Genomic DNA, 27,426 nt, shown 5'->3' with positions numbered 1-27,426 from the left:
TTCATGACTGGCTAGTCCTCCACCCATTCTATGACATAAGAGAATTTATCAACTGTAATATAATACTATAATGTTAACAAGAAACCTGTTGTTTCTATCAAACTATTAATTGTATTTTAGTATGTATATGACGCTGTCTATTGCTGTAATGGCCGAATGACAATAAAATTATTATTATTATTATTATAAATTATTATTATATACTAAACATTGCTCAAAACAGTACAAAATGAAATAAGATGACACTTATCATGAATAATGAATTTTTTCTGACAGTTTTTGAAGACTCCTTTCAATGTCACCATCTCTTCCTTGTTCTGTTTCCCATTAAGGATTTCATTTGTTTGCTAATGACCAAATGATGTTTCATATTTCTTCATTAATTATTCTTCATGATGATTTTTCATGCATTCTATTTCTGTAAGACTGAAGAAAACAAAAAAAAAAAAATCTGTTAGTCATATAAGTAGAAAGTGTATGATGCCACAGCTGCATGCACAAAATAAGTGTTATTTAAAATTATGCCCTTTTATTACCTTATCACAATAGTTGGCTGTGTTTATCTTTTATTTTACAGTCTTCATAACATTTTGTTTAAGCTAGTGTTACATTACAGTAACTAGAATCTTATGACAGTGTTTTAATAGTTTTTAGGAATTGGTTTGTATAGCAATGATGTATCTGGTTCACTGCAACAGTGTGTAGATGTATCTCCAATTTCTCTCTACATTTGTGTACATCAAAGAAATAATGGCATGGATGTTTTGTATTAATGATCAGCATAATATATATCAAACAAGAAATAGCACACAGTATATAAAATAATCTATCTACACTTTCTTTTCTCCAGTTTTTCATTCAGCTCCACAAAACATGAAGTCTGCTTAGTATGTTTTATATGTTGCTCTAAATCCCAGGGTGCATTCAGCCTAGTGATGCCAACTGAGGACCTACTTGTGTGAGAAGTAGTGGCTCCCAGGTCTGGGAAACTTATAACAGCTGTGAGAGTGGTTTGTTGGCAACATGCCTCTCCATTCTGCATCTGAATAATGCCATTGGCACAGAGAGACATAGTGGCTGGTTGTTACTGAACATTTGTAGCTACTCTCCAGTGCCCATCTTTCTGGTACGATTTGTTGATACATGTTCCGATGATTCTTCTCTCTATTTTGAGTATTTTGTCTATTTGTGCAGTGTTAGTTGTTTGGAAGATGGTTTAACTTGCGTATGTTATTTCTGGTTGAGTGGCTGTTTTTTAGTGTTTTAATTTTGTTGCTATTGACAGGTCCTTTTTTTTGTAGGTGTTCTTGGTGATATATTGTGCTCTGGTAAATTTGTTTATTCCGTTATGGCATGTTGGCTTTTCATTGAGGTTATATGTTATGAAATTTTGATTTCTTGGTTTCTTATGGCAATTTTGTATATGAGTGGTTTGTCAGTTAACATAATGACTGTTTTTTCAAACGACATTCCCAGACCAATTTTCTGTGCTATTTCCTGCAGTGAGATAACTTGTTGTTTGGTTTCCTGAATAGTGTTGGACAAGAGAGCAAGGTCATCAGCAAATCCTAGACAATTTAAACTTATGTTGTCTTTGGGTCTTCCAATTTGGATGTTCTTTGGGTTAGTCTTGTACTATTCCCTCATTGTGTATCCTAAAGCACAGTTGAAAGGGAGGGGTGCCAAGCAATCTCCTTGTCTTAAACCTTTTTTTATGATGAATGGCTCAGAGCGTTCCCCCCTGAACTTGACTTTTGATACAGTGTTGGTTACGGTGAGTTCTATCAATTTGATTAATATTGTATGGAACCCGAAATTTCTTAAGATTTTTAACATTGAAGGTCTGTGGATACAGTCATATGCTTTTTTAAAGGCCACGAAGGTTGTTACAAGAGATTTATTTCGTTTCTTGTAATATGCTATGGCTAATTTTAAAGTGATGATCTGTTCTGCACAGCTGCTCCAAGGTCTGAAGCCTCCTTGGTATTCACCTAATTCTTCCTCTAACTGTTCTTTGATTCTCTTGTATAGGATTCTGGAGAAAATCTTGTATGTGCAGTCTCAGAGAAAGATACCTCTGTAATTATCTGGGTTGCTTTTATCTCCTTTTTTGTGGAGTGAGTGGATTATGGCAGTGATCCAATGTTTGGGCAGCTTTTCTGTTATCCAGATTTTTGTTAAGGCTATGTGTAAGGATGTTCGAACTATATCACTGGCATATTTCCACATTTCTACAAAAACTTGGTCTTCTCCGCATTCCTTATAATTTTTCATCTCTCTGAGTGCCATTTCCACCTCTTGGATTGTTGGAGGATTTATGAGATCAGGTGGAGTCTTGATGGGTGTTGCTAAAAGTTCCTTGGGTTCTTCACAATTCAAAAGTTTACTAACTGCTTTTGCCATAATTTTGACATTTTCCTTGTCATTATGTGCCATTTTTCCATCTTCCCTTTTCAGAATTAATATGGGAGGGGCAAATTTTTGTAATTGTCTTCCAAACATTTTGTTAAAGTCTCTGGAATTGGTTTTGTGGTAATTTTCTTCTATTGAGTCGATTAGATCTTTCTGTGATTGTCTCTTGGTTTGCCTGATAATTTGTGTGAACCTTTTCCTGATATTTTTGAGGTTGGTTGCATTTTCTTCTCTTTTGTGTGTTTGAAATTTTAATCATTCATGATGTCTTTCTTCATGAATTTTGTCACATTCTGAGTTCCACCATAAATATATTAAATTAAATTAAGCACTGCGTGTATGTGGATATTTAACAAATGAGATTTTTGTTGAAGGGTTAGCAGAGGGGGGTGAAACAATGATCCAAAGGTGTACTTCTGGATGTTAGTGTCCAGATGGCACATTTTTTTGATGATCAATACTAAGTATTGTGCCCTAGGGACATAAATAGCCTACAGTTAATCTGTGGATTATTTTGTCTAGTATGAGCTCGTTTCTCTGTAGAGAAGTACCTCTCTTTCTTCTCATGGCATTACAACCCTTCATGGGTCTTAGCCTCTTCAACATGTTTTCTCCATTCTGTTCTCTCCAGTGCAGTTCACCACTGTAATCTAACTCTGAAAGATTTTATATCTTCTTCCACATCATCTATCCACCACTTCTGTGGCCTTCCTCTCTGCCTTCTTCCAGTTGGCCTCCATTCAAGAACCTTTCCAGTTATTTGTCCAGTAATCATTCTAAGGACATGTCCAGGCCTGGCTATTTTCCTGCTTTTCATTGTTATTTACAAAATCAAATGGAAATTTGTAGGAAAAGACAGACTGCTACTTACCACAAAGAAGACACATTAAGTTACAGACAGGCACAATTAAAAGACACTTACTTAAAGCTTTCAGCCACATCTGTCATCAGTAAAAGAGACACATACACACGCAATTCCTACACACAAGCAAGCATACCTCATGCACACGTGATCACCTAACTCTAGCATCTCAAGCCCAGAAAGCAGATATCATGTGGGATGCTAGCAGCAAACTTGAGAGGTCGGGGAAGGGAAAAGGATAGTAGTGTATGGCAGGGTAGAGGGACAAACACTGTTTGATGGAGTGTGCAGGGTCTAGAATGACAACACATATAGCGTCTGGAGGTTGTGTGACAGAGAGATAGGGGAAAAAAGGAACAACAAAGGAGAGGAGCAGAGAAAGACAGGCAGATGCATTGGCACACCTTCTCTCCCATCTACTTCATGTGGCCCTCCTCAACCCAGCTTCTTAGATGTTGATGTCCTCCTCTCTGATGGCTCACCAAACTCAAGCAGTACCTGCATTTTGACTGCAGTCATCTCTTTCACACAAAAATCTGTCCAGAACATCTTGATTTTCTGCCCGCAAATTCCTCTCATTGCCCTTACATACTGTTATTTTGGGTCTATATTCTTGAGTTCCTTCTTTAATTTTCTTATAAAACTTTCTGCTCCCATTATTTGGTAGTGCTCTTCCATCCCATCTGTCTTTCTCCTTATGGCTTCCCTTTTTTCTCTCCTACACAACCTTGCTGCCTCTATTCTCTTTTCATTATATAATCCTTGATTTGACCTTGTATTCCATGGTACGCACTTCAGTCTTGCTTCCTTTTTCTGGTTCACTGCCTGTCTGCATTCATCATCATACAACACTTCATTTCTATCTCTCCTTGTTTCCCCCAGTATTTCATGCGCTGTTATCAGAATGGCATTTTTTAATAGCATTCCATTCTTTGTCTATATGGTCTTCATTGTTTGTTTGTAATTCCTGCTTCAGTCTCTTCTGATACTCTAGAACAGTATACATATTTACAATTGTTATTTATTGCATTTCTTTATTCTGGTTTAGCCGGCCGGTGTGGCCGTGCGGTTCTAAGCGCGTCAGTTTGGAACCGCGTGACCGCTACGGTCGCAGGTTCGAATCCTGCCTCGGGCATGGATGTGTGTGATGTCCTTAGGTTAGTTAGGTTTAAGTAGTTCTAAGTTCTAGGGGACTGATGACCTCAGTAGTTAAGTCCCATAGTGCTCAGAGCCATTTGAACCATTTTTTATTCTGGTTTTATTTCCCCTGGCAGCCGTAGCTAGTTTCTGCCTCATTTTGGTTCCTACTAGATAAGGGTCAGAATCTGTATTAGTTCCTTGAAAAGTGCACACATTTTCCAAATCAGTTGCCCACCTCTTTGATACCAATATATGGTCTATTTGGTTTGCTTCATTTGTTCCTGGTATTTGTCAGGCCCCTTTGTAGATATTTTTCCTTGAGAAAGAAGTACTGACTGCTTTTAATTTGTTCGCAGAAGCAAATGGTGCAAACCTCATACTATTATTACCAGTTTCATCATGCAGACTTTCCTTACCAAATGCACTTCTGAAATCCTCTCCTTTGCTGAGTTTGGCATTATAGTCACTATGGACTATTTTGGAGTCATATCTAGGTATTCTATCAATCCAACTTGAGTGACCCTGCCAGCAGCTACGCTATCACCAGCATAGCCCCTCCCCTCCCTCCCCCCAGCTTCTCCAAAGCTCATAATTGTCCCCGCTCAACACATAAAGTGCCTTCAACAAGCCGGTATCCCCTGGTGAGGCTACAATTATCATATAAGGTTTATATTCTCAAGCATATTTAACTGTATTTAATTTTTGACAATAAATTACTATTATTCTATTGTCCTAGACACAATATCAATCCATATTAGATGTTGCTTATCCTAAAAGAAGTAGAATTCATACCAAATGTAAATACTGAATAGATGAAACAGTTCACCTTATAGAACTCAATATTCAGGGTTGATACTACGGATAATGAATGAGTATAATCTGCACAGAAGATACAAAATATCTACAATTTTCCTCAAATGAGGAATATGTATAATACCATTACAAAACGACAACATGCAGTTCTGAAGATACAGAATAAATCTCAACTCCAGCTTGGACCTATGATGGAAGCAAACAACAGCTTCAGCATTAAAGAACACTGACTACTAAGGTAGTGCATTATGTAGACAATTATGTCACCTTTGAAGTTATATTAATGAAATTGAAGGAAAAAAGCACGTGGCATGGTGATAATATGAACAGCTGTTAAGTCAATGAACAAGGAAGAGCAAAAGAGGATGTATGTTCTGCTTTGAACAACCTTCATGCACATGTACAACTGTAACAGTAACCAAAGAAAGATTTATTTGGAAACCACAGCATTTTGCAAGGCAATATCACCAAGATGCTGATCCATAAAAGAGAAAAAAAAAGCATATCCAGCATGAATATAGACAATTTGTGGTAGCATGAAAATTGAGTAGGAAATCTACTGTGCCCTCTCTAAAAAATGGGTTGTTTACATAAAAAATAATGTAATACTGCTGTTACTAGAGCTAAGTATTGTAACAGCTGGTAACAATGTTGTATGGTATATACCAACCCTCCAAGAATACTGATGACAATCCGAATGAAGCATCAACAGTGGAAAGATAAGACTAATCTAAGAAACATTTCAACAGGAAGATGAGAAAAATCACTCTTCAGGGTGCATAAGTGAGCAAGGGAAAAAAAAAGAAAAAGAAAAAAATTCCAACTTTTCCGATTTCCTGGTAAAAAAAAAAAAGACAGTTTTTTCCGGGTGAAGATACACTTTTCCTGTGTTAAGTGACAATATACTTTCCCACGGAACTCTAAATCTTGTTAATCCTTTGACTAGTTAACATTTTACACACGTGTCGATCTTCCCGCCACCGCTTTAGAAAATAAAACCCAGAAAAAAAAAAAAATCTTGGAAAGATCTTTGATGTGCAGTAATATCTACACTTCATCTTTTCTTATTACGATAAGCTACAAATCTCTTAATTACAAAAGTATAAATTCAAATTCCACCAAACACAGTACATTAGTTTCCAAAGCAGTTGATTGTGATGCCCTTTTGTTAGCCAATCACTGCTTATGTCAAGTAATCTCACCAGCCGATAACAGCAGATATTCAGAGGACAGGACATATGATGTCAGCAAATAGTAACATCATTGTTGAGTAGGGTGAACACAAATAGGAAAAGTTAATGGTTTAAATAAATATACATAATGAAGTTAAAAGAATAGCTAAGCTGTTACATACAATATTAATCTCGAAGATTAATAAGCTACAAGAGTAGCTAAGCTTTCACATGTAATATTGGTCTTTTTATGCGTGTACTGTTCTTTAAGATACATCACACAAATGTGCCAGTAAAATTTAAAATAATGACATAAATGTTTGGACTTTTGGGCTAGAAATTCTTCTCAATGACCGGTCCTCAAAGTGTTAAGTTTTAAACAGGAGTCAAACACTCTGTGATTTAAGAAATTCATTGCACTTCCTCACACATAAAAGAATTCCTCTAGCTCAAAAGGAAATTTACTTTGAAAGTAACGCTTTTCAAACCACCATTCGCATTATTTTCCCGCAACATGTTAGAAATAGGCATATGAAGCCCATATGTTTGTACATATAAAGCATTAAGAGATAAAAGAAACAGGACATTAGCAGATACTCCAAGAGCATTGGAATTTTGTAAATCATACTCAAAGATACAACTCAACTTGAAATGCACATTTGTATGTCCATATAAACAATGAAGTAGGTCCCAACCTGGTATTAAGCTTTTCAGTGCGGTTTTCAGGATGTAGATTTTCTTTGAATACCAGTGCTGTGCTATCTCACGTTGGGTTTACCATAATACCATATGTGCTAGAAGATGGATACATGCACTTAAAATTCAGCAAGCAGCTGAAATCAGCCAATTGTGTGGAATGAAACATTTTGTTTCAAATAAACTGACTGTCTCAATGGAAAAGATGAAAAAAACCAAATTTCTCTAGCAAACTGATGAAAATAACTTCATTGTTCTGTAAGGCAATTATTGCTTGCCTGCCAAAAAGTGTAAATAAAATAAAATCAGAAAACTGAAACTAATAATTGGCGCTGAACTGCCAAATACACATGGGACTGCTGGCATCTGCTCAAATGAACCTAACGTAAACAGTTGTGACGTCACGCTAATCACTCGTGAGAAGCAATTTGTTGTTATGAAGTCTTTGTCCTCAGGCCTTTGACACATTTTACTGTTGGCAGATGCTTGTGCCTGCACAATGTTTTGTTGTTGTAAATGGCATGTTTCCTTTGCAACTAAAGTTTTATTTTGTTTTTGTTTTTCTCTCATTTATGATTTATTGCTGCAGTACTATTCTGCAGCAGCAGAACACAGTAATGTTATTTGTTAGAGTATCAGTTCTTATCAGCCAAAATTATAGGAGTTTAACTGAAAACTAAAACAATGAAAAATTCCTGGAGTTCTGAAAAATTTCCGGGCTTTTCCTAGTTTTCTTCCAGATGAAAAAATTCCTGGGTCTTTCCCGGTTGTCCCGGGGCATATACACTCTGCTCTTCTGTGTAACCTTTGTATTCTTCCTTCTACTGAAGCAATTTATATGGTGTGGAAAGAAGCCTATAAAAATTACAGGTTATTTGAGTGCCGATATACAAGAACTACATTTCCTCCACTAATGCTTGATAAGCCTGTGAGGGCAGACGAAGGTTCCTGACATAAAACATGTTCAGCATTTGTTTAGTCACCATTCTTTGTTTGCTCCTGGGCTATGCTGCAGTTGTCAAGCTCTCAGTAATTTTATGGAAAGCTGGAAGCTGCCAGAAGAATACCATGACAGGCCAATAACCTTATATCATGATCAGTTTCATAACAGTTTTACTAATAATTATTTAGTAAATGGCAAATTTCTGTGTAAAGGGAATTATAAAACCATTTCAAACTTCTTAACTGCAAATGATGGCTACATATTGCATAATTACGTGGCACAGTGTTCTAACAAAATCTTTGTGATGTTTGGTGTTAGCTAATGGGTTAATGACCAGAAACCTAGAGCATTACAAAAATAAGGAACAAAGACTGAAGAAGAGTTTGTTAGCACACTTTATCACAGTGTTTCTAAAATCACTGGAATATTCCTTCGGCATATTGAAATAATCACTGTGAGTAAATATCAGTACAAATCAGAACTAAGAAGCAAGTAAGTCTACGAATTGATGGAGCAAACAGTGCATCAAAATACTTTTGAGCTCGCTGATAGTCACATTCATCAGGCAGCACAAAGTTAAAACAAACAAGACACAACCTGACACATTTAAATAATTGCAGTCATACTGTCCGCTATATTCAAGACACTTTTTGATAGTGTTTTATTTTAAGAGAAATAATAATGAGTTTTATGTTGTTGAAATACTTTTGAACATTACTGTATATTTTTGGGTTATCTGCAGTTGTGGACTAAATATAGCCTATCCTGTATTGCCTTCCCCTGCTGTCTTTGATCCATCTGTGTATATGTGGATTACCCATTGTCTTGTTTCCTCCATTTGTGTTTGCACTGCTGTAATTGTCTCCAAGAAATCAGTCTTTCCTTCTGTCATTTGGAATGAGAAGTGATCCCTGCTGATTAAATAGTCATACTGGTACACAGGCCACTGTATACTTGCAGAAATATCTTTGCATTCGCCTACCAAATCATTATATGCTGAAATGAAATCAAAAGGTTTTCTGCTCCAAGTTCCTGGAGAAGGATGGTACAGGCATAGAATCTGATGAGTTGGATGCTGTGAGTCTGACAATGTCTCTACTCTTTCTTGTTCCATGAGCACCCTCCTTCTTATATGTTGTTGCATCTCTTGCACTCCACCAGGAGTGCATTTGTTGGTGTGGTTTTCAGTACTCCTAAGCATGTCTGTGTACAGCAGTACTGCAATCTGTCCAGATTCTCTAACATTTTTCAAGTTGTATATTTGTAGTAGGTACATCCATAATTCAATCTGGATCTAATGAGAGAGCGATATAGGAGCAGCAGCACTGAAGGACACACTCCCCACCATGTTGTAGTGGGTGATCAAATAATATTAAGCATTTGCTCGTGCTGTCCAAGTAAGCTTGCTGTCCATTCCTAAGAACTGAATAAGTGCTTTAACTTTTATTATTTTATTATCCACGTGTATTAAACAATTTCTTCATACATAACCATTCCCACTGCATAAGACTACCAAAGATTTCTCTGGTGCCATCATCACGCCATTTCCATGAAGCCACCGACTCAGGTTCTTTATCAATGATGTAATATTGTTCACTGCCTCTTGTAATACTAAATGCTAAGCAAACACACACATGTCATCTGCAAACTATGTAATTCTAACTGGTTGAGTTACTGCCCTTTCCATATCATAGGTGTATATTGCATATACACTATGTGATCAGACGTATCTGGACACGTGGCTGAAAATGATTTACAAGTTCGAGGCGCCCTCCATCGGTAATGCCGGAATTCTATATGGTGTTGACCCACTCTTGCAGGCATACATTCAGTCAGGTGCTGGAAGGTTTCTTGAGAAATGGCAGCCCATGCTTCACAGAGTGCTGCATTGAGGAGAGGTATCGATGTCGGTTGGTGAGGCTTGGCATGAAGTCATCGTTCCAAAACATCCCAAATGTGTACTATAGGATTCGGGTCAGGACTCTGTCCAGGCCAGTCCATTACAGGGATGTATTGTCTTGTAACCACTCTGCCACAGGCAGTGCATTATAAACAGGTGCTCAGTCATGTTGAAAGATGCAGTCACCATCCCCAAATTGCTCTTCAACAGTGGGAAGCAAGAAGGTGCTTAAAATGTCAATGTAGGCCTGTGATGTGATAGTGCCACATAAAACAACAAGGGGTGGAAGTCCCCTCCATAAAAGATGTGACCACACCATAGCACCACTGTCTCCAAATTTTACTGTTGGCACTACACACACTGGCAGATGACGTTCACCGGGCATTCACCATACCCACTCACTACCATTGGATTGCCACATTATGTACCATGATTTGTCACTCCACACTATGTTTTTCCACTGTTCAATCGTCCAATATTTATGCTACTTACACCAAACCAGGCTTTGTTTGGCATTTACTGCCATGATGTGTAGCTTATGAGCAGCCGCTCAACCACAAAATCCAAGTTTTCTCACCTCCTGCCTAGCTGTCATAGTATTTGCAGTGGATCCTGATGCAGTTTGCAATTTCTGTATGATGGTCTGGATAGGTGTCTGCCTATTACACATTACGACCCTCTTCAACTGTTGGCGGTATCTGTCAGTCAACAGACGAAGTCGCCCTGTACACTTTTGTGCTGTACGTGTCCCTTCACATTTACACTTCCCTATCACATCAGAAACAGTAGACCTAGGGATGTTTAGGAATGTGGAAATCTCACATACAGACGATAACACAAGTGACACGCAATTAACTGACCACGTTCGAAGCCCGTGAGTTCTGTGGAGCACCCCATTCTGCTCTCTTACGATGTCTAATGACTACTGAGGTCGCTGATATGGAGTACCTGGCAGTAGGTGGCAGCACAATGCACATAATGTAAAAAAAAATGTATGTTTTTGGGTGTGTCCAGATACTTCTGATCACATAGTGTAGTAGTGGGTTGAGTGCCAATTCTAGTGGTATGCCATTGACCACCGTGTGTGAGGACTTGAATCCAGTATCCTTTTAATATATACTGTTTGTTCACTGATTAATGATTACATACCTTCTACAAACTGAGGTGATGTTCCTAAAAGTAGAACTTACCTAATAGTATATTTGTCTGAATATTATCATATGCTTTTGCAATATCTGAAAATAGTGCTGCTGTATATTTGCTCTCACCAAACATGGAGGAAACTAATACTGAAATGTTGTCTATGTAGCTTCTACCTCTACGGAACCTGAATTGCAATCTAGCTAGTTAGGATGAAGATTCTACCAACTATTCCAATCGCCTTTTTATTTGATTTTCCAGTGGTTTAGCAACACATGACGACAGTGCAATCAGTCTGTAAGAAGTGGCTAATAATGGATCTTTCCCTTTTTTATGTATGGGGACTATGATTTATGTGTTCTATTCTGGGACTAATTCTTGATGCATCCAAATTCCATTACAGATTTGAAGAAGTAATTCTACAGTATTGTCAGGCATGTTTTGTACCATGGAATATGTGATGTAGTCCATTTCTGGGTCAGTGTTAAGGCTCTCTTTGATGACTGATGTCAAGTCATCAGTACTGAACTGCATAGTTAGCACATGTTGAGTTGCAGGTGTTTCCCTTTGTCTCCTGTATAACTTATTGCGAACACTTGGTGGGGCAATAAGATCACAGAATTCTTCTATCCACTCACATAATTGTATATTACAGGGGCAATATTCCTGAATTTGATCTTCTACCGTATTTGATGATTTAGTATTCTTGGTCAAACTATTACAGTATTTTATCCATCAACTCTTCTTGATGGATTTCAGTATTGTCTTGGTTCTAAGTGTCATTTGTTTATAAAGCAAGAAGTTGTTCATGTTAGGTTGTTTAACATATCCACATAACACTGCCCTTCTGTTTTGTATTGCTTTATCACAGTCTTAATTCTGTCATGGATTATCCATTTGTCTTGCTTTTGTAGATAAAAGTCATTTTGGGATGGAGTCATTTGCTGCATGATATGTTCTGTTTTGTAGTTGTGTGTAGGCCCTTTGTGAAAGTTGGTTTTCTCTATTGATCTTACCTCTAATTCAAGAATTTGATGATAATATACCAGTCCACTTCGTTCATGTTCCAAGTCAATTTGTTGGCAATATGTACTTGGTTAATTTTCTTGCAAATGTATTCATAGTTATAGGGAAATGATCTGATCCCATGGTATCATGCAGAACCGACCATGCTGTGTTCGTCCAGGGAGAATCTAATATTATATTCACTGCAGTTGGTCTCATCCATGGTCCTTGGTTTAATGTTACATATCCATCATTGTACATGATCATATTATAATCATCAATGCAAGACATGATGTACTCCCCTGTCTTATCATTTATTACAGCCCAATGCTTTGTGGTGGTCACTGGAGCCCCACAGATTAAGAAGGGTTGTGGTATGTTTTGCAACATTGTGTGGATGTGTGGTTCACAAATTACTACAGGTCGGGGGCAATATACGGATGCAATTGACAATTGGCATTTGTTAGTACTTACTTCTATTGCTATTGCTTGAAAGTCAAGGTTAGGGAGTGGCATGATAATTGGTTTATAGTTGAATTTTGTACTAATCGATATGGCTACTCCACCTTTCCTCTCAATCTGATTTTATTATTTGATATCATCAACATTTAGTAGACATGTTTGGTTTAATCCAGGTTTCACTTATAACAGCAATAGAATAGTCATTAGTATAAAGTTCGTGCATGAACACTCTCTATTAGTATAGATGGATCTGGTATTCCACAGGAGAACTTTAACATCCTTTATTCTATTTATATGAGTAGATCGAAAATGTAGCCTGTTTCTGTCATGATCTGTATTTATTTTCTTGATATTACTGAAGCAACAGTATTGTATATATTAGCTTGACTCAAACTATCCTTGTTTAATGATGTAAGCTATGTTATTAGATTTGTTATTCTAACCACCAGTTGTTCACTTATCACTGTATTCTTATCTTTCCCTATTGATATAATTGCCTCTTGTGGTTCAGGTGTACATGGTCATGGTGCATCTGGATTCTCTTTAATAGGAGATCGATGTTTGCAGAAAGAGGACATGGAGCTGGCATAGCCTTTATTTATTTTGGCCTACTGTGGTGAACAGTTTCCATGAATCTGTGCTGAATATTTTTTTCTGGTTTACTCTTACCAAGATTCTCTGCCACAGCAGCATAAGGTCTTTTGTTTACATATTCTGAATACCACTGTGGGAGGAGTAGGAAAGATACTGGGTAGGAAATTCCTCATTTCAGAGCACAACGAGAGGTAGTCGCAATCCTGGTGGAGAACGTGATTCAGTTGCTCCAGTCTTGGGTGGTACTGAGTCACAAGAAGAATGCTCCTCTGTGGCCGGTGGGTGGGACTTCAGGAGGTGGTGGGTGACAGGAGGGATAAGGCAGGGGAGATCTGTTTTTGTATAATGTGTAGAAGGTAATTAACATCTCTGAAGGCCTCAGTGAGACCTGTGAAATGTTTTGAGAGGGACTGCTTGTCACTACAGATGCAACAGCTATTGAATTTGTGGCAGTTGTCGAAGTGAAAGTATTGCTGGTGGCTGGTAGCACTGATATGCACAGAGGTATTGATGTAGCTGTCTAGGTCAACATCAAGGAAGGTGGCTTGTTGGGTTAAGGATGACCATTTGAAGTGACTGGAAAAGAAGATGTTGAGATTTTGGAGGAATCTGGACAGGGTGTCCTCTCCCTCAATCCAAATTGCAAAAGTGTCATCAATGAATCTGAACCAGGTGAGGACTTTGGGATTCTGGGTGGTTAGAAAGGACTCCTCTAGAAGGTCCATGAATAGGTTGGCACAGGATGGTGCCACAGAGGTGCCCATAGTCATACCCCAAATTTGTTAGTAGGTGATGCATTCAAAGGAGAAGTAATTGTGGGTGATGATATAGTTGATCAGGGTGACCAGGAATGAGATTGTAAGTTTGGAATCCATCAGGTGTTGGGAAAGATAGTGTACAATAGTGGCAAGGGAATTGGCATTAGGAATGTTGGTGTAAAGGGAGTTGGCATCAATAGTGACAAGCAGGGCACCATTTGGTTAAGGAACAGGAACTGTGGAGAGGTGCAGGAAGAAAAGATTGGTATCTTTTATTTAGAAAAGTAGGTTGTGGATAATAGGCTGAAGGTGTTGGTCTATGACAGCAGTTTTTCTCTCAGTGGGGACACAGTAACTGACCACAATGGGGTGCCTTGGTTGGTTGGATCTATGGACTCAAGAAAGTATGTAGAAGATAGGAGTGTGGGGAGTGGTACGGGGTGAAGAGAAAAATGGAATCCAGAGAAACGTCCTGTGATGAGCCTAATGATTTGAAGAGAGACTGGAGATCCTGCTGGACTTCTGGAATGGGGTCACTCTGGCAGGGTTTGGAGGTGCATCACTCTGACAGCTGGTGGAGTCCTTCTACCAATTAATACTTGCGATTGAAAACAACAGTGATGGAGCCTTTGTCAGCATGTAAGATTATAAAGTCGAGATCAGTTTTTAGGTGGTGGATTGTGGTTCTTTCTGTGGATTTAAGGTTAGCTTGCATGTTGAGGGATTTGGGGAATGATGGTCAGGCAAGGTTCGAGGTTAAGAAGCTCTGGGAAATTAACAGGGGATGATTTGGGGGCAGTGGGGTTGGATCACGGTTTGATGGAGAAGTGAACTGAATCAGGTGGGGTTCAACATTGGTCTTTGATTGAGTCTGATTGGTAGGGTTGGTGGCAAAAAAGTGTTCCCACTGTAGGGACCGGGAGAAAGAGAGAAAGTCCTTTGCAAGTCTTGCATGTCTGAATTTCAGAGTGAGGCAAAAAATGAGGCCTTTGGAAAGGACTGATACTTCTGTGGCACTAAGGCTTTTGGAGAAAAGAGTTGTGGCTGTGCTGTGGTTCTGTTTTCTGTATGGTAGTGGGAGGGAATTTTTGAGGGAGCAGTAAATGTAATAGTTCTGCAAGGCAGGGTTTGTCAGCTATTAAGGAATGTGGGGAAGATTTGAGTTTTGGTGTAAAGGTGGTGGATAGTGGTAGTCCAAGGCAGAATTAGAAAGTAAACCAGTTGAAGATTGTTTAGAGATGGCGCTGTGTAAGCTGCTTTAGTTTGTGGAGGGCAAGAGTTTCAATGTGTAATATGGGATCCAGGAATTTGGGATGCATAGCAGGAAAATATTTTGATGTAGAAGAGGTATGATTTTGCAGGACTATGTTGTTGAGGGTTAAGGACTGCAGATTCTGAAGAGATTAAGGTCATTGCAAAAGGTGGGGTTGCAGTGAGAGATGGGTAATTTGATGGTAAGGCCATTTTGGGGGGGGATTCCATGAGCCAAGCAACAATGCAGGGACAGGATATGGGACTGGGTTCTGGCTAGGGATAAGGAAAATTTTCTGTGTTGATGCAGATGGAAGGAATAAGGATATATAATGAAGGATAAAAATGCATAAAAATAGGTAAATAATGTAAAAATACACCCAAAAAATTAGCCAAAGTACATTGAAACACATGGGAAAAAACAAGAAAAGGATGAAATATGAGTGAGTATGCTAACAGTGAAAGGGGAAAAACAACTGAAATTGATGTGAAAACACTATGAGATCAAAGAAAAGTAAATAAAAAGATTGTAATGTGGGTTGCAGTATGTGGATGGATAAGTGTGAAGGAGGAGGATGACACATGTGACTAGATTAGGTGAAGTTAGTATGTACGAACTGGAATAGAGAGGAGAAGGAGTGCAGGGTGGGGTGAGATACATGTCCTTATGGTGTAGGAGGGTATGGAAAATAACATGTGAGAATACACAAGAGTGATGCAGGAAGAGTGATTAATTTGAAGGTCTATGGTTAATGATATCAACCGGAGTAATGTGGGACATGAGATGCTGCACCAACAATCAGCACGGTCCGGTAGCTGTCCTGGATTTTCTGCCATTAGATTTTGCCTGACGGCTTTTCTTCCATCCTGTAACTCAGTGCTGTTTTCCTTTATTAGCATTTTCTATTGCATTGCTATAATCAAAGTCTGTCTTTATTTTCCTTCTTTCCTGTGTTTTGTTTGTTGACTTCAAAACCAGCTGTACTCTCTACTTATGGGCCATTTTGTATCAGCCATCTTGGCTGTGCACAACAGATGGCTACTGGACTGAGTTGTTTGTTGGTGCAGCATCCCATGTCCCACATTACTCTTGCTGATATCATTAATCGCAGACTTTCAAACTGATAACTCTTCCTGCGTCACTCTCACATAAGTTGATGTGTTATTTTCCATATCTTCCTGTGTCCTAAGAACTTGTATCTTACCCTACCAACCCCTCTCCAAACTGCACTCCTCCTCTCTATTCCAGTTCGCAGATACTAACTCCACCTAATCTAGTAACATCTGCCATCCCTCTTCTTTACACTTATCCACCCACAGACCTACAAACCACATTATAATCTTTTTATTTATTTTGCTTCCATCTCATAGAGTTTTCATGTCAATTTTAGTTGTTTTTCACCTCTCACTATCAGCTTACTTCCTCATATTTAATCTTGTTCCCCCACACTTCACCCGTTTTATCCTTTCCGTGATGTTTACAAAGTTTTTCAGATGTATGTTTACATTATTTAGCTATTTTTATGCAATTTTATCCTTCATCATATATCCTTGCTCCTTCCATCTTCACCAATACAGAAAAGTTTCCTTATCTCTAGCCAGAACCCAGTCCAACGTACTATCCCTGCATTGTTGCTTGGTTCAAGGAATCGTCCCCAAACCATCTCTCTCTGCAACCCGACCTTCCAAAATGGCCTCAATCTGTTCAGAATCTGTCAGTCCTTAAACCTCAACAACATAGTCCTGCAAAACCATACCTCCTCTACATCCAAAATATTTTCCTGCTATGCAGTCCCAAATTTGTGGATCCCATGTTACACATTGAAACTCTTGCCCTCCATGAACTAGAGCAGCTTACACAGTGCCATCTCTAAAAAATCTTCAACCTGTTTACTTTATAATTCCACCTTGGACTACCATTATCCTAGCTGACAAACAGTGCCTTGCAGAACTACTGTATTTACCACTCTTTCAAAAACCCCGTCCCACTACCATACAGAAGTCAGAACCTTAACAGACCCAAAACACAGGTACAACTCTTTCCTCCAAAACGCTTAACCCCAGAGCAGTATCAGTCCTTTCCAAAGGCATCATTTTTTTTGCCTCACTCCCAGATTCAATCACAAAAGACTTGTAAAAGACTTTCTCTCTTTCTCCCAGTCCCTACAGAGGAAACACTTTTTTGCCACCAACCCTACCAATCAGACTCAATCACAGACCAATGTTGAACCCCACCTGATTCAGTTTACTCCTCCATCTAACCGTGATCCACACCCACTGACCCCAAATCACCCCCTGTTAACTTTCCACAATTTCTCAACCTCGAACGTTGCCTCACCATCATTCCCAAAATCCCTCTACAAGCAAGCTAAACTTAAATCCACAGAAAGAACCACACTCTACCAACTAAAAACTGATTCCAACTTTATAATCTTACATGCTGACAAGTGCTCCATCACAGTTGTTTTCAAATGCAAGGATTGATTGGCAGAAGGACTCTGCCAGCTTTCAGATTCATCCACCTACAAACCCTGCTACAGTGACCCCATACCAGAAATCCAGCAAGATATCCACTCTCTCCTCAAATCATTAGGCTCATCACAGAACCTTTCCTTGGATTCCATCTTTCTCCTCGCCTCTAGCACTTCCCACACTCCTACCTTCTACATGCTTCCTAAAGTCCATAAACCCAACCACACAATGTGTCCCATTGTGGTCAGTTACTGTGTCCCCACTGAGAGAAAAATTTGCTCTCATAGACCAACACCTTCAGCCTGTTACCCATAACCTACTCTTCTGTATAAAAGATACCAATCTTTTCTTCCTTTGGCTTTCCACAGCTATCGTTCCTTAACCAAATGGTATGACTTCAGGCCATTGTTGGTAGCAACTGTGTAAACTTTGACAACACAGTTGTATGTCATGGGCAGCCTGTGTCCTCATGTATTAATACTTCAAGCGGTATATTGTAGAGCCATTCCTGAACAGTACAATGCCTGTCCACTTGTGGCACATATATCTATTAATTGGTTGTGTGGTATAGATGTATTTCCATGGACAGTAGGTTCCTCATATCTGTTCTCAATAGAACATGTGTGAGATCAGCTCGGATGTCAACTCCATCCCAGTGCCAGTATCCAGGATATGAAGGACCGGTTATAATACTTTTGGAGCAGGTTGCCTCATGAGAGGGTACAATGGCTTTATGATACTCTCCCCAACAGAATCATTGCATGCATCCTAGCTAGAGAGGGTGCAACATCATATTGATAAGTGGGCTCATACTGTTCTTGTAAATTTAACTCTTTCTAGTAGAGACTACTTTTATTTATTTATTGCTGGACTTGTGTCAGGGCATGCCCATATCAGTGGCACCTGGATTGCAGAAAAGAAAATATCTGTCAAAATACATTTATCTCTGTTATATAGTGTTTTGTGTTACTTGATGTGATTACTACTTTTTCATGTAATTAACTAAAAAAATTAAACTTAAAATGGAAAAGAAATACATCTGGAAAACATGCATGACACAAATCTTACAGTACGTGTAATTAAAGAGTAACTTTTACTGCATACATTCCTTTGTCTTTAAGATGCCAAGATGTTTTTTTGACATTTCAGTAGCACACCATGGTTTTATGTCAACTGGCAATATTAAAATTATTGAGAAGTCAATCATAAACAAACACTTCATATTGGTAAGTATGAAGCCCCTAAGTCTGGCTTTAGGGCTCGGAAAGAGCGGCCATGAGTATGTGAACTGTTTTTGTTATGTGAATGTGTGTGAATTTAGTGTCTGCACCTGAAAAAGGACTTTGTCCTATAGCTGAATAATATTTAATGGTCTCTTTCATTTAGCCTATCTGCCACTCAATGAATCATATGTGATGAGTGGCAGTCTATCCATTCCATATCGTTGTTACTCCATCCTAAACTTTTTGTTGCCTGCTTTTGTGTACTCTAATTTATTTCATGTCATCATTACCTATTACCACAATGAAATAATTATTCAAGTTGGTGACAGTCTTGCTTCACTTTAAAAAGCAAAAACCAAACAGAAAACATCAGTAGCTTCTATAATAATATAACTTTAGAAGTGTGGAATATATACTCCAGTGGTTATACAAGTTGTCTGCATACAATATGAAGTGTGCTAGATATTGTGGTCAACTGAAAAGATAAATCATTAATTATGCCCATACTGTACTGTACAGACAGTGCTTGCTATGTGTCAAAATAATTAACTCATTAAGTATGAATTGTGATTTACATTATTATTCATTAGTACATGAATGTAATAAACATTTTTGCCTTTGATTGTTTGAGGAGGACCTTGAACTATATCAGTTTACTAAGTCTCTTTGTGTTGCAAACAATAGGATTTTGTTTGCAATGAAGTGGCTTTATACAACAACATAGAAATGAAGATTATTCCACTTTTAATTCTGAAAATGAATTGCAGAGATATAATTTATCTGCAGTGTTTAAGAAATTGAGACTATTAGTAACAATACCCAAAGCATTTTGAGACTTATTGTAATGTGATATATCCCTTTTGAGTGTGGAATGCACAGTGAATTATATTTTAAGGTTTCTTTGTTTTACTCATTAGATAAATATTCAAATTTTCTTACATTTTATAGTTTTTTAACATACAGATGTGCTAATACACACGCACAGACACACACACACACACACACACACACACACACACACACACACACACACACATACATACACACACACACACACTGTTTTTCCAATAATTAGTATTCTGTTTCCTTTTGTGTACATTTATGTATTATTTAAATGTTTTCAATTATGTTAGCATTACACCCTCAAAGATGACACATACTCTCTGTTTCCACATAACTCTCCACAAGTAACATGTGTCTTTGGTTAGTAACTGAGTAATAGGATTCCAATAGTTATCACAAATAAACTGAGTGTGTTAAATAAAGTAGGACCAAAACTGTGCATAATCAGAACAAATAGTGGTACAATAAATATGGATAATGGCCCATTCAGGGAGCGAGGAGGTCTCCCAATGGTGTGAAGTTACACAATCAGGAATTGCAGGGTGCAGAGGATCTCCTGAACATGGGTATGGAGATTCAGCAAATGACAATCTCAGCAGAAAAACACACACTGGAGCAGAAGGAAGAATTAAAAGAGGAGAGATGAGTGGTCACCATTGAAGAACACTAGCAATGAGTAACAAAAGAGGTAATGAATTCAAAAACTCTCAACACAGCTATGTTTGACAATTTAAATTTAAATGAAGGATCAAGTCCCTGCAGGGGGACTTGGAGGATGGCACTGTTTGATAACTAGTTTAGCACACAACTTACACAAGAAAAGAGTAATATATCAAGGGAAAATCCTTTGCTAACAAATGTACAGCTAATATGAGATAAAAACAAAGATAATAGTATCACAGTGATGCAGTAGGCCTGTTTTATGTATTTTTTGATGGAGTTAATAATGCTACTGAAATGTCAAAGAAAAACATGTTGGCACCTTAAAGGAATGTATGTAGTAATAGTTACTCTTTAATTACACATACTGTAAGATTTGTGTTATGCATGTTTATAAGACATATTTCTTTTCCATTTTAAGTTTAAGTTTTTTAGTTAATTACATGAAAAAGTAGCAGTCACATTAAGTAACACAAAACACTATATAACCGAGATAAATGTATCATGCCCTGATACTAGTCCAGCAATAAATAAATAAAAGTAGTCTCCACTAGAAAGCTTACACACACACACACACACACACACAGGCCTGGCAAAAAGAGTGAAGCACCCAGAAGGGGAGGAGGAACCAAAATAAAACTTAAGGGGATGAGAGGGTATTGCAATGGTTACAAAACTGAGTTAAATTTAGAAAGAACAGTATGAGCCCACTTATCAATATGATGTTGCACCCTCTCTAGTTAGGATGCATGCAATGATTCTGTTGGGGAAAGTATCATAAAGCCATTGTACCCTCTCATGAGGCAACCTGGTCCAAAAGTATTATAACCGGTCCTTCGTATCCTGGATACTGGCACTGGGATGGAGTTAACCTCCGAGCTGATCTCACACATGTTCTATTGAGAACAGATATGAGGCACCTACTGTCCATGGAAATACTTCTGTACCACACAACCAATTAATAGATATATGTGCCACAAGTGGACAGGCATTGTGCTGTTCAGGAATGGCTCTACGATATGCCGCTCGAAGTATGGGGACACAGGTTGCCCATGACATACTACTGTGTTGTCAAAGTTTCCACAGTTGCTACCAACCATGACCTGAAATCATACCTGATGTTTTCCCACAACATAATGCCAGGAGTAACTCCATAACTCCATGGTGACTCTCCAATCACTGGAAACTGGGACCGCACCCCTGGTCACTGCCACACTTGGTGACAACACTCATCTGTAACAGTGGGGAACTGCAATTCATTGCTGAACACATGCAACACCATCCATCAGCAGTCCATGCTTCGTAGTCATGGCGCCACTCCAATGCAGCCATTTCTGTTGTGTTAACAGCTGCCTAAGCATGGAACAATAATTCTATAGTTCAGCTGATGCTAGTCTCCAACCAATGTTGCCATATGACTCAGTATGCAAGGAGTCCATTACTTGTTCTCAGATAGCAGTCACCAGTGAAGAGGTTACAATGTGCTTGGTGCACAGTACAATGATCCTTCCCTTATGGCGGTCAGATGTGGTCAGCCAGAAACTTGACAATGAGTATGCCTGCCCTCGTATTTCTATACAGTCCAACATCAGGTCACTGCCACACGTGAATCATACACAAATCTGGATACTACATGATTCAACTAGCTTGCCAAATGGACACCCACAATAAGGCTCCTTTCAAATTCTGTCAGATTCCGATAACACTGTCTCATATGAGTGTTTGGCATCACTGTGTCCTTCATAGTGATCATTCAGTATCTGATACTAATGGTTCATGTCCCTTATATACCCTACCAGTCATGTAACAACATTAAACATGAACAGCTACAATGGACTCTGGTAGCCTTCCTATCTGTCAAAGAGAATTACAGCTTTAATCATTTATCTGTCCACTGATGACATGTACATGTACAAAGTTACACAGACATCCAACCCTGTCTTACGGGTGCTTCACCTTTTTGTCAGGTAGTGTATATGTGTAAGATATATTTCCAGTTTTGAATAACTTACTTCTTCTGCTATGTTCTTCAACTCTTCTGATACCACCTTTCCTGCTTGTTCAACCATACTGTGGAATATACTGTTCTTGTCACTGAGCAGAATGTGCGGATGGTCAAATTCCTGAAATTAAATCCAAAAGTATGCACTAATGAAAGAAACAGTGTAAAAAAATGAGAATACCTCTTGCTTGACTCATGCTTTATAACAGTGCAAAATACAAGAGGGAATAACAACAAAATGACAATTGAATTATGAGAAAAGGAGAAAATTCACTGAATAGCAGAAGCATTGATTTTGTCAACAGGAACACATAGGAGAAAGAAAACTTGCTAGTCTTTGGAATAAATCCATTGTCATGCTAGAGTACTGATATAAACAAAATATGTACACATACACCTTTGCCCCTACATCATACCAGGATTGTGTGATGATAGGGGGACTAGGTTGAGGTGGGTTTTGAGGGAGGAGAGAAAAGATGCAGAAAGAGAGGCTGGGATGGATAGCTAGTGGCTCAGAGGAAGACAGCAGGTTTGCTAGCTATGAATGTAGAAGGGAGGGATGGCAGTGGTGCAAGTTAGGCATGTGATGCATGGGTACTACAGCCAGTGGGCTACAGCACACAACAAGGGTGACATGGAGATGCGGAGTGGGATGGAGTGGCAGGACAGCCACTGAAATCAAGCATGTTGTGCACAGCTGAATGTTATGCCACTGGATGGTCAACTTTGTTCTTGGCCATAGTTTGGCAGTGGCCATTCACGCTTATGGACAGCTGGTTGGTTGTGATGCCCACATAAAAGTTGTGCAGCGATTGCTGCAGAGTTAGTAATGACATTGCTGCTTTCACTTGTGTCCCTGCCTCAAGATAAGCCAGTAACAGGACTGGAGTAGGGAGTGCTTGGTGGATGGATTGGGCAGGTCTTGCATCTCAGTTTTCCACAGGGTTATGATCCCAGTGTTAAGTGTTAGGAGTGGAGTGGACCAGGATGTTGGAGAGTTTGGGTGGGTGACGGAATACCACTATGATAGGGGTGGGAAGGGGCTTGGGTAGGATATCCCTCATTTCCAGGAATGATGATACATAATAAAACTCCTGGCAAAGAACGGTGTTCATTTGTTCCAGTCCAGGCTATTATTGGATCATGAAGGGATTGCTCCTTTGTAGCTGATATCTGATTCTTGCAGGTGGTGGGAGGATTAGGGATGTGCAAGGATATGGCATGGAAAATCTGTTTGTGGACAAGGTTTTTGAGGTAGGGGGTAGGGATAGGGATGTAGTATTGTCTGTGAAGGCCCTCATAAAGGTTTTGGCGTAATGGACAAGGGAGTTCTCGTTACTACAGATGTGTCCTCCGCGAGTGGACAGGCTGTATGGGAGTGATTCTTTCATGTGGAAGTGGGTTTCATATGGCACAGGTGTGGATGGAACCATCAGATAGGTGAATGTGAAGTCAAGCAATGTGACACATTGCTTTGGGAGGACCAGGTGAAGTGGATGGAAGAGATGTTGAGGTTGCAAAAGAATGAGGATAGGGTATCATAGCGCTCAGTCCAGGCCATGGAGATATCATTAGTGAATCTGAACCAGATAAGGGGTTCGGGTTTTTGGGCGGCTTGGAAGGTTTCCTCTAGATGGCCCATAGAAAGGCTAGCATAGAAGGATGCCATGCGGATCCGTGAATTTATTTATATACCTCCACCTCAAAGGAGAAGTAGTTGTGTGTCAGGTGTAGCTGGTAAGTGGCACAAGGAATGGGGTAGTGGGTTTGGAGTCTGAAGGAAATCAGGAGATGTAGTGTTCAATAGCAGTAAGGCCATTGGCAGAGGGAATGCTTATGTATAAGAAGATAGTATCAACACTGATGAATTGGGATAGAGAAGCTGGTTTGTTGGGTGTGTGGCATGCCATTGGTGTGAAGAGGGAGATGAACTCAGGAGAGAGATCCTGGGATGGGCTCCTGCATTTCGGTAGGGATTGGACGTTATGGTGGACATCTGGGATGGGATCGCTGGCAGAGCTTGTGTTGGAGGAGTCAGGCAGTTGGTAAAAGCCTTCTGTCAAGTAATCACTGTGATTCATGATGACAGTGGTGGCACTTATGTCTGCAAGTCCTAAAATTCCAATGTCTCCTTTGAGGATAAAGTATGTAAACAAATCTGTGGCACAGCCATGGGTACTTTCATGGCATCCGCCTGTGTCAAATTTTTTATGGGCCATCTAGGGAAAATCTCACTAGCCTCTTGTAACCCTAAATCCCTTGTCTGGTTCAGAATCATTAATGATTTCTTCATGATCTGGATTCAGGTCCAAGACCCCACCTAATTTGTGGAAGGAAGAAGAAGAAATGAAAAAGAACAAGAGTGTAAATACGTTCCTGTTTCTACCTTCACATGTGATGAAAAATTAACTATTTTACATACATTGGATGACATTTATGTAATGTAAATTGTCTACAAAAGACTATGTAAATAAGAATCATTATTGTATTAGAGTAAAATAATAACAGCCACTTACTCTTTTGTGTTAAATTTTTCCATAAGTATTTATAGTAAAATTTCTGTCAAAGTATGCTGAGCAATTCAGTAACTAATGTACATAAATGAAAATTTGATGTGTTTGGATCTACACAATAAATCATATTTTTTTATAGTCCTTCATCTTTTGGTATGTCCAGCAAAGTTGCTTTTTTTAATTATTTTGTTGAAGCACTATGACCTGAAGGTTTATCTAAAACCTAGAATAGGGCCCCAACTTGAGCTATGTCTGATATCTTATTAGCATGTAATCTTCTACTTGTAAATCTCAAAAGACATGGATTACCTTTACATATTTCTAAAATAATATTGTTTTCTGATTGAAAATGCAACGTTACCTTCAGATTACCATTGTCCATAACTAGAACCTTATCACTGTCAATAATTGTGTGCAGTCGATGAGCAATGGTAAGTACTGTGCAATCAGTAAACCTCTCATGGACTGTTTGCTGTATAAGTGAGTCAGTCCTGAAATTACAGTCATCATTCAGTGGAAATAAGATTTCTAAATGTCGTCATCTAGCAAAGCTGCATAATTATTACATTATAATTTGCTGGTAAACTATCCTCTGAAATAAGCATTGATGCCATTGATCACATACATGTTACTTTGTGACTTTTGTACATTTGCCAATAATAGTGTATCATTATCAGTGTGTGTGTGTGTGTGTGTGTGTGTGTGTGTGTGTGTGTGTGAGAGAGAGAGAGAGAGAGAGAGAGAGAGAGAGAGAGAAAGAGAAAGATTTTATTTTATTTTATTTATCCATCTGTAGACAATAAATATTGTATGGATATTGTCCAAGTGTAATGTAAATTTAAGGGAAACCATTCCAAGGAAATGGAACACAGAAATATACAAATAAAACAGTACAGGTAAAAATATATAAGGTCATACAATACATAGTAGCACAGAATAATACAAGATCATACAATATATAATACCACAGAATAATAAAAAAATTGTAGAATACATAGTAGAACAATTTTATATACATGTATACTTGTGGTGTTAAAATTGCATCTTTTTTCCACAGGGCTTTATTTTTGTCCTCCCTAGACAGCACATCCTATATACATTACAGTCATTAAGTAGAGATTTTACATCACACAAGAGCTGTCCATTAATAGGTTAATGTAATAAAAAGGAGGGGTGAAAGACAATATTTTTAGTTTTGCCTTAATATAAACATTATCATAAAATGTTTATTGTCCTACATAGTCATTTACCAAGTAGAAACATTGTTCAAGTAGGATTTTTTTAAATTCTGCTTTAAATATGTTTTCATCTTCTAACTCTATGATGTTGACTGGCAGTCTGTTGTAAAGTTTTGTACTGTAGCGACTGACATACCTTTGAGGCTTTGTTCTTCTTGTTCATTGTATAGAGTGCTGTGCTACTTAGGGTATTGTAGCTATGGAAGTCTACATTTGTTTCAAAATCTGCAAGGTGGATCCTGACATATAAAACACATTTGTGTATATATAATGAACATACTGTTAGTATTTTAAGGTTTTTGAATGTGGGTTTGCAGTGAGCCTGTTTGGATGCCTGTGTGATATTATTCATATAGCCCTCTTCTGTATCAATAAAATTTGTTTTAAGCAGCAAATGCTGGCATGTAAAAATACTATTCTGCATATTACAAGAGACAAAAAATAGCTGTAATATGCCATCCTCACACCCTCTGAGGTACAAACATTTGTAATAATTCTACAAGCACAACAGGCTGAATTTAGTTTCTGTGAAAGTTTCATTACACAGTCATTAAATTTTAAGTTTTCATTAACATGAATCCTCAGTAATTTTCCAGATGTCACTCTGTCTATTGCTTTGTCACCCAACAACAGATCAAGATTTATATTTTGGCTTATTTTTCTGAACTGCATGTAATTTGTTTTACTTGAATTTGGTGTCAACCTGTTTGTGTTGAACCAAGAATGACCGTTCTTTAGGACTTGATCACTATTTTTTGGAGAAATGCTTTGGTGCACATATTATCATACTAGTATCATCAGCAAATAGTATGGCATTTGCTGCACCACCTGATGTGTGGATGTCATTTATATAGGCAAGAAACAATATAGGACCCAGAATAATGCCTAGTGTTACTCTTATTTCTGATACTAAATTTATTTTGTGGTTAGAGCAAGCTGACATCAGTTCTACAATCTGTGTTCTGTTTTGTAGCCACGATTCAAACCAGTTTTTGCCCATTCCTTGAATACCTAATGCATCCAGTTTTTCTAAAAGGATGCCATGATTGGCAGCATCAAATGTTCTGGGGAGATCTAACTGTACTCCTACAACACTGCTATCTTTTTCTGGATTTTTGATTATTTGTTTTGTGTAGCACATTACAATTGTTTCTGTATTTTTACCTGTCTGGAAGCCTTGTTGATTACTATGTTCATAACTCTTTAGCATTTTATTGTCATTTGGATATTTGTTGATTCTGTGCTTCATCAATTTTTCTAGCATTTTGGAAAATGCTGGAGGGAGTGATATTGGCTGATAGTTTTTAAATTTATACTTGTTGCTTTT

At 38.4% G+C, this 27,426-nt stretch overlaps 1 protein-coding gene across 4 annotated transcripts in view; it reads right to left on the bottom strand.

The window, feature by feature from the left end:
• Window positions 1–204: 204 nt before the first annotated feature.
• LOC124593680 (ATP-binding cassette sub-family C member 4-like) overlaps window positions 205–27,426 on the bottom strand; it is a 473,970-nt gene continuing 446,748 nt past the window's right edge. For all 4 annotated transcript variants that reach the window (XM_047131977.1, XM_047131979.1, XM_047131978.1 and 1 more), the window contains 3 exons: window positions 25,223–25,352; window positions 22,359–22,469; window positions 205–426 (listed from right to left, as the gene is read on the bottom strand). In XM_047131977.1, coding sequence (XP_046987933.1) covers window positions 391–426; window positions 22,359–22,469; window positions 25,223–25,352 — 277 coding nt within the window. In that variant the 3' untranslated portion in view covers window positions 205–390. The remainder of the gene's footprint in view (window positions 427–22,358; window positions 22,470–25,222; window positions 25,353–27,426) is intronic.

Source organism: Schistocerca americana, chromosome 2 (assembly GCF_021461395.2).
Source record: "Schistocerca americana isolate TAMUIC-IGC-003095 chromosome 2, iqSchAmer2.1, whole genome shotgun sequence".
In the NCBI taxonomy this organism is placed as follows: domain Eukaryota; kingdom Metazoa; phylum Arthropoda; class Insecta; order Orthoptera; family Acrididae; genus Schistocerca; species Schistocerca americana.
This window is presented reverse-complemented; position numbering and strand designations above follow the sequence as displayed.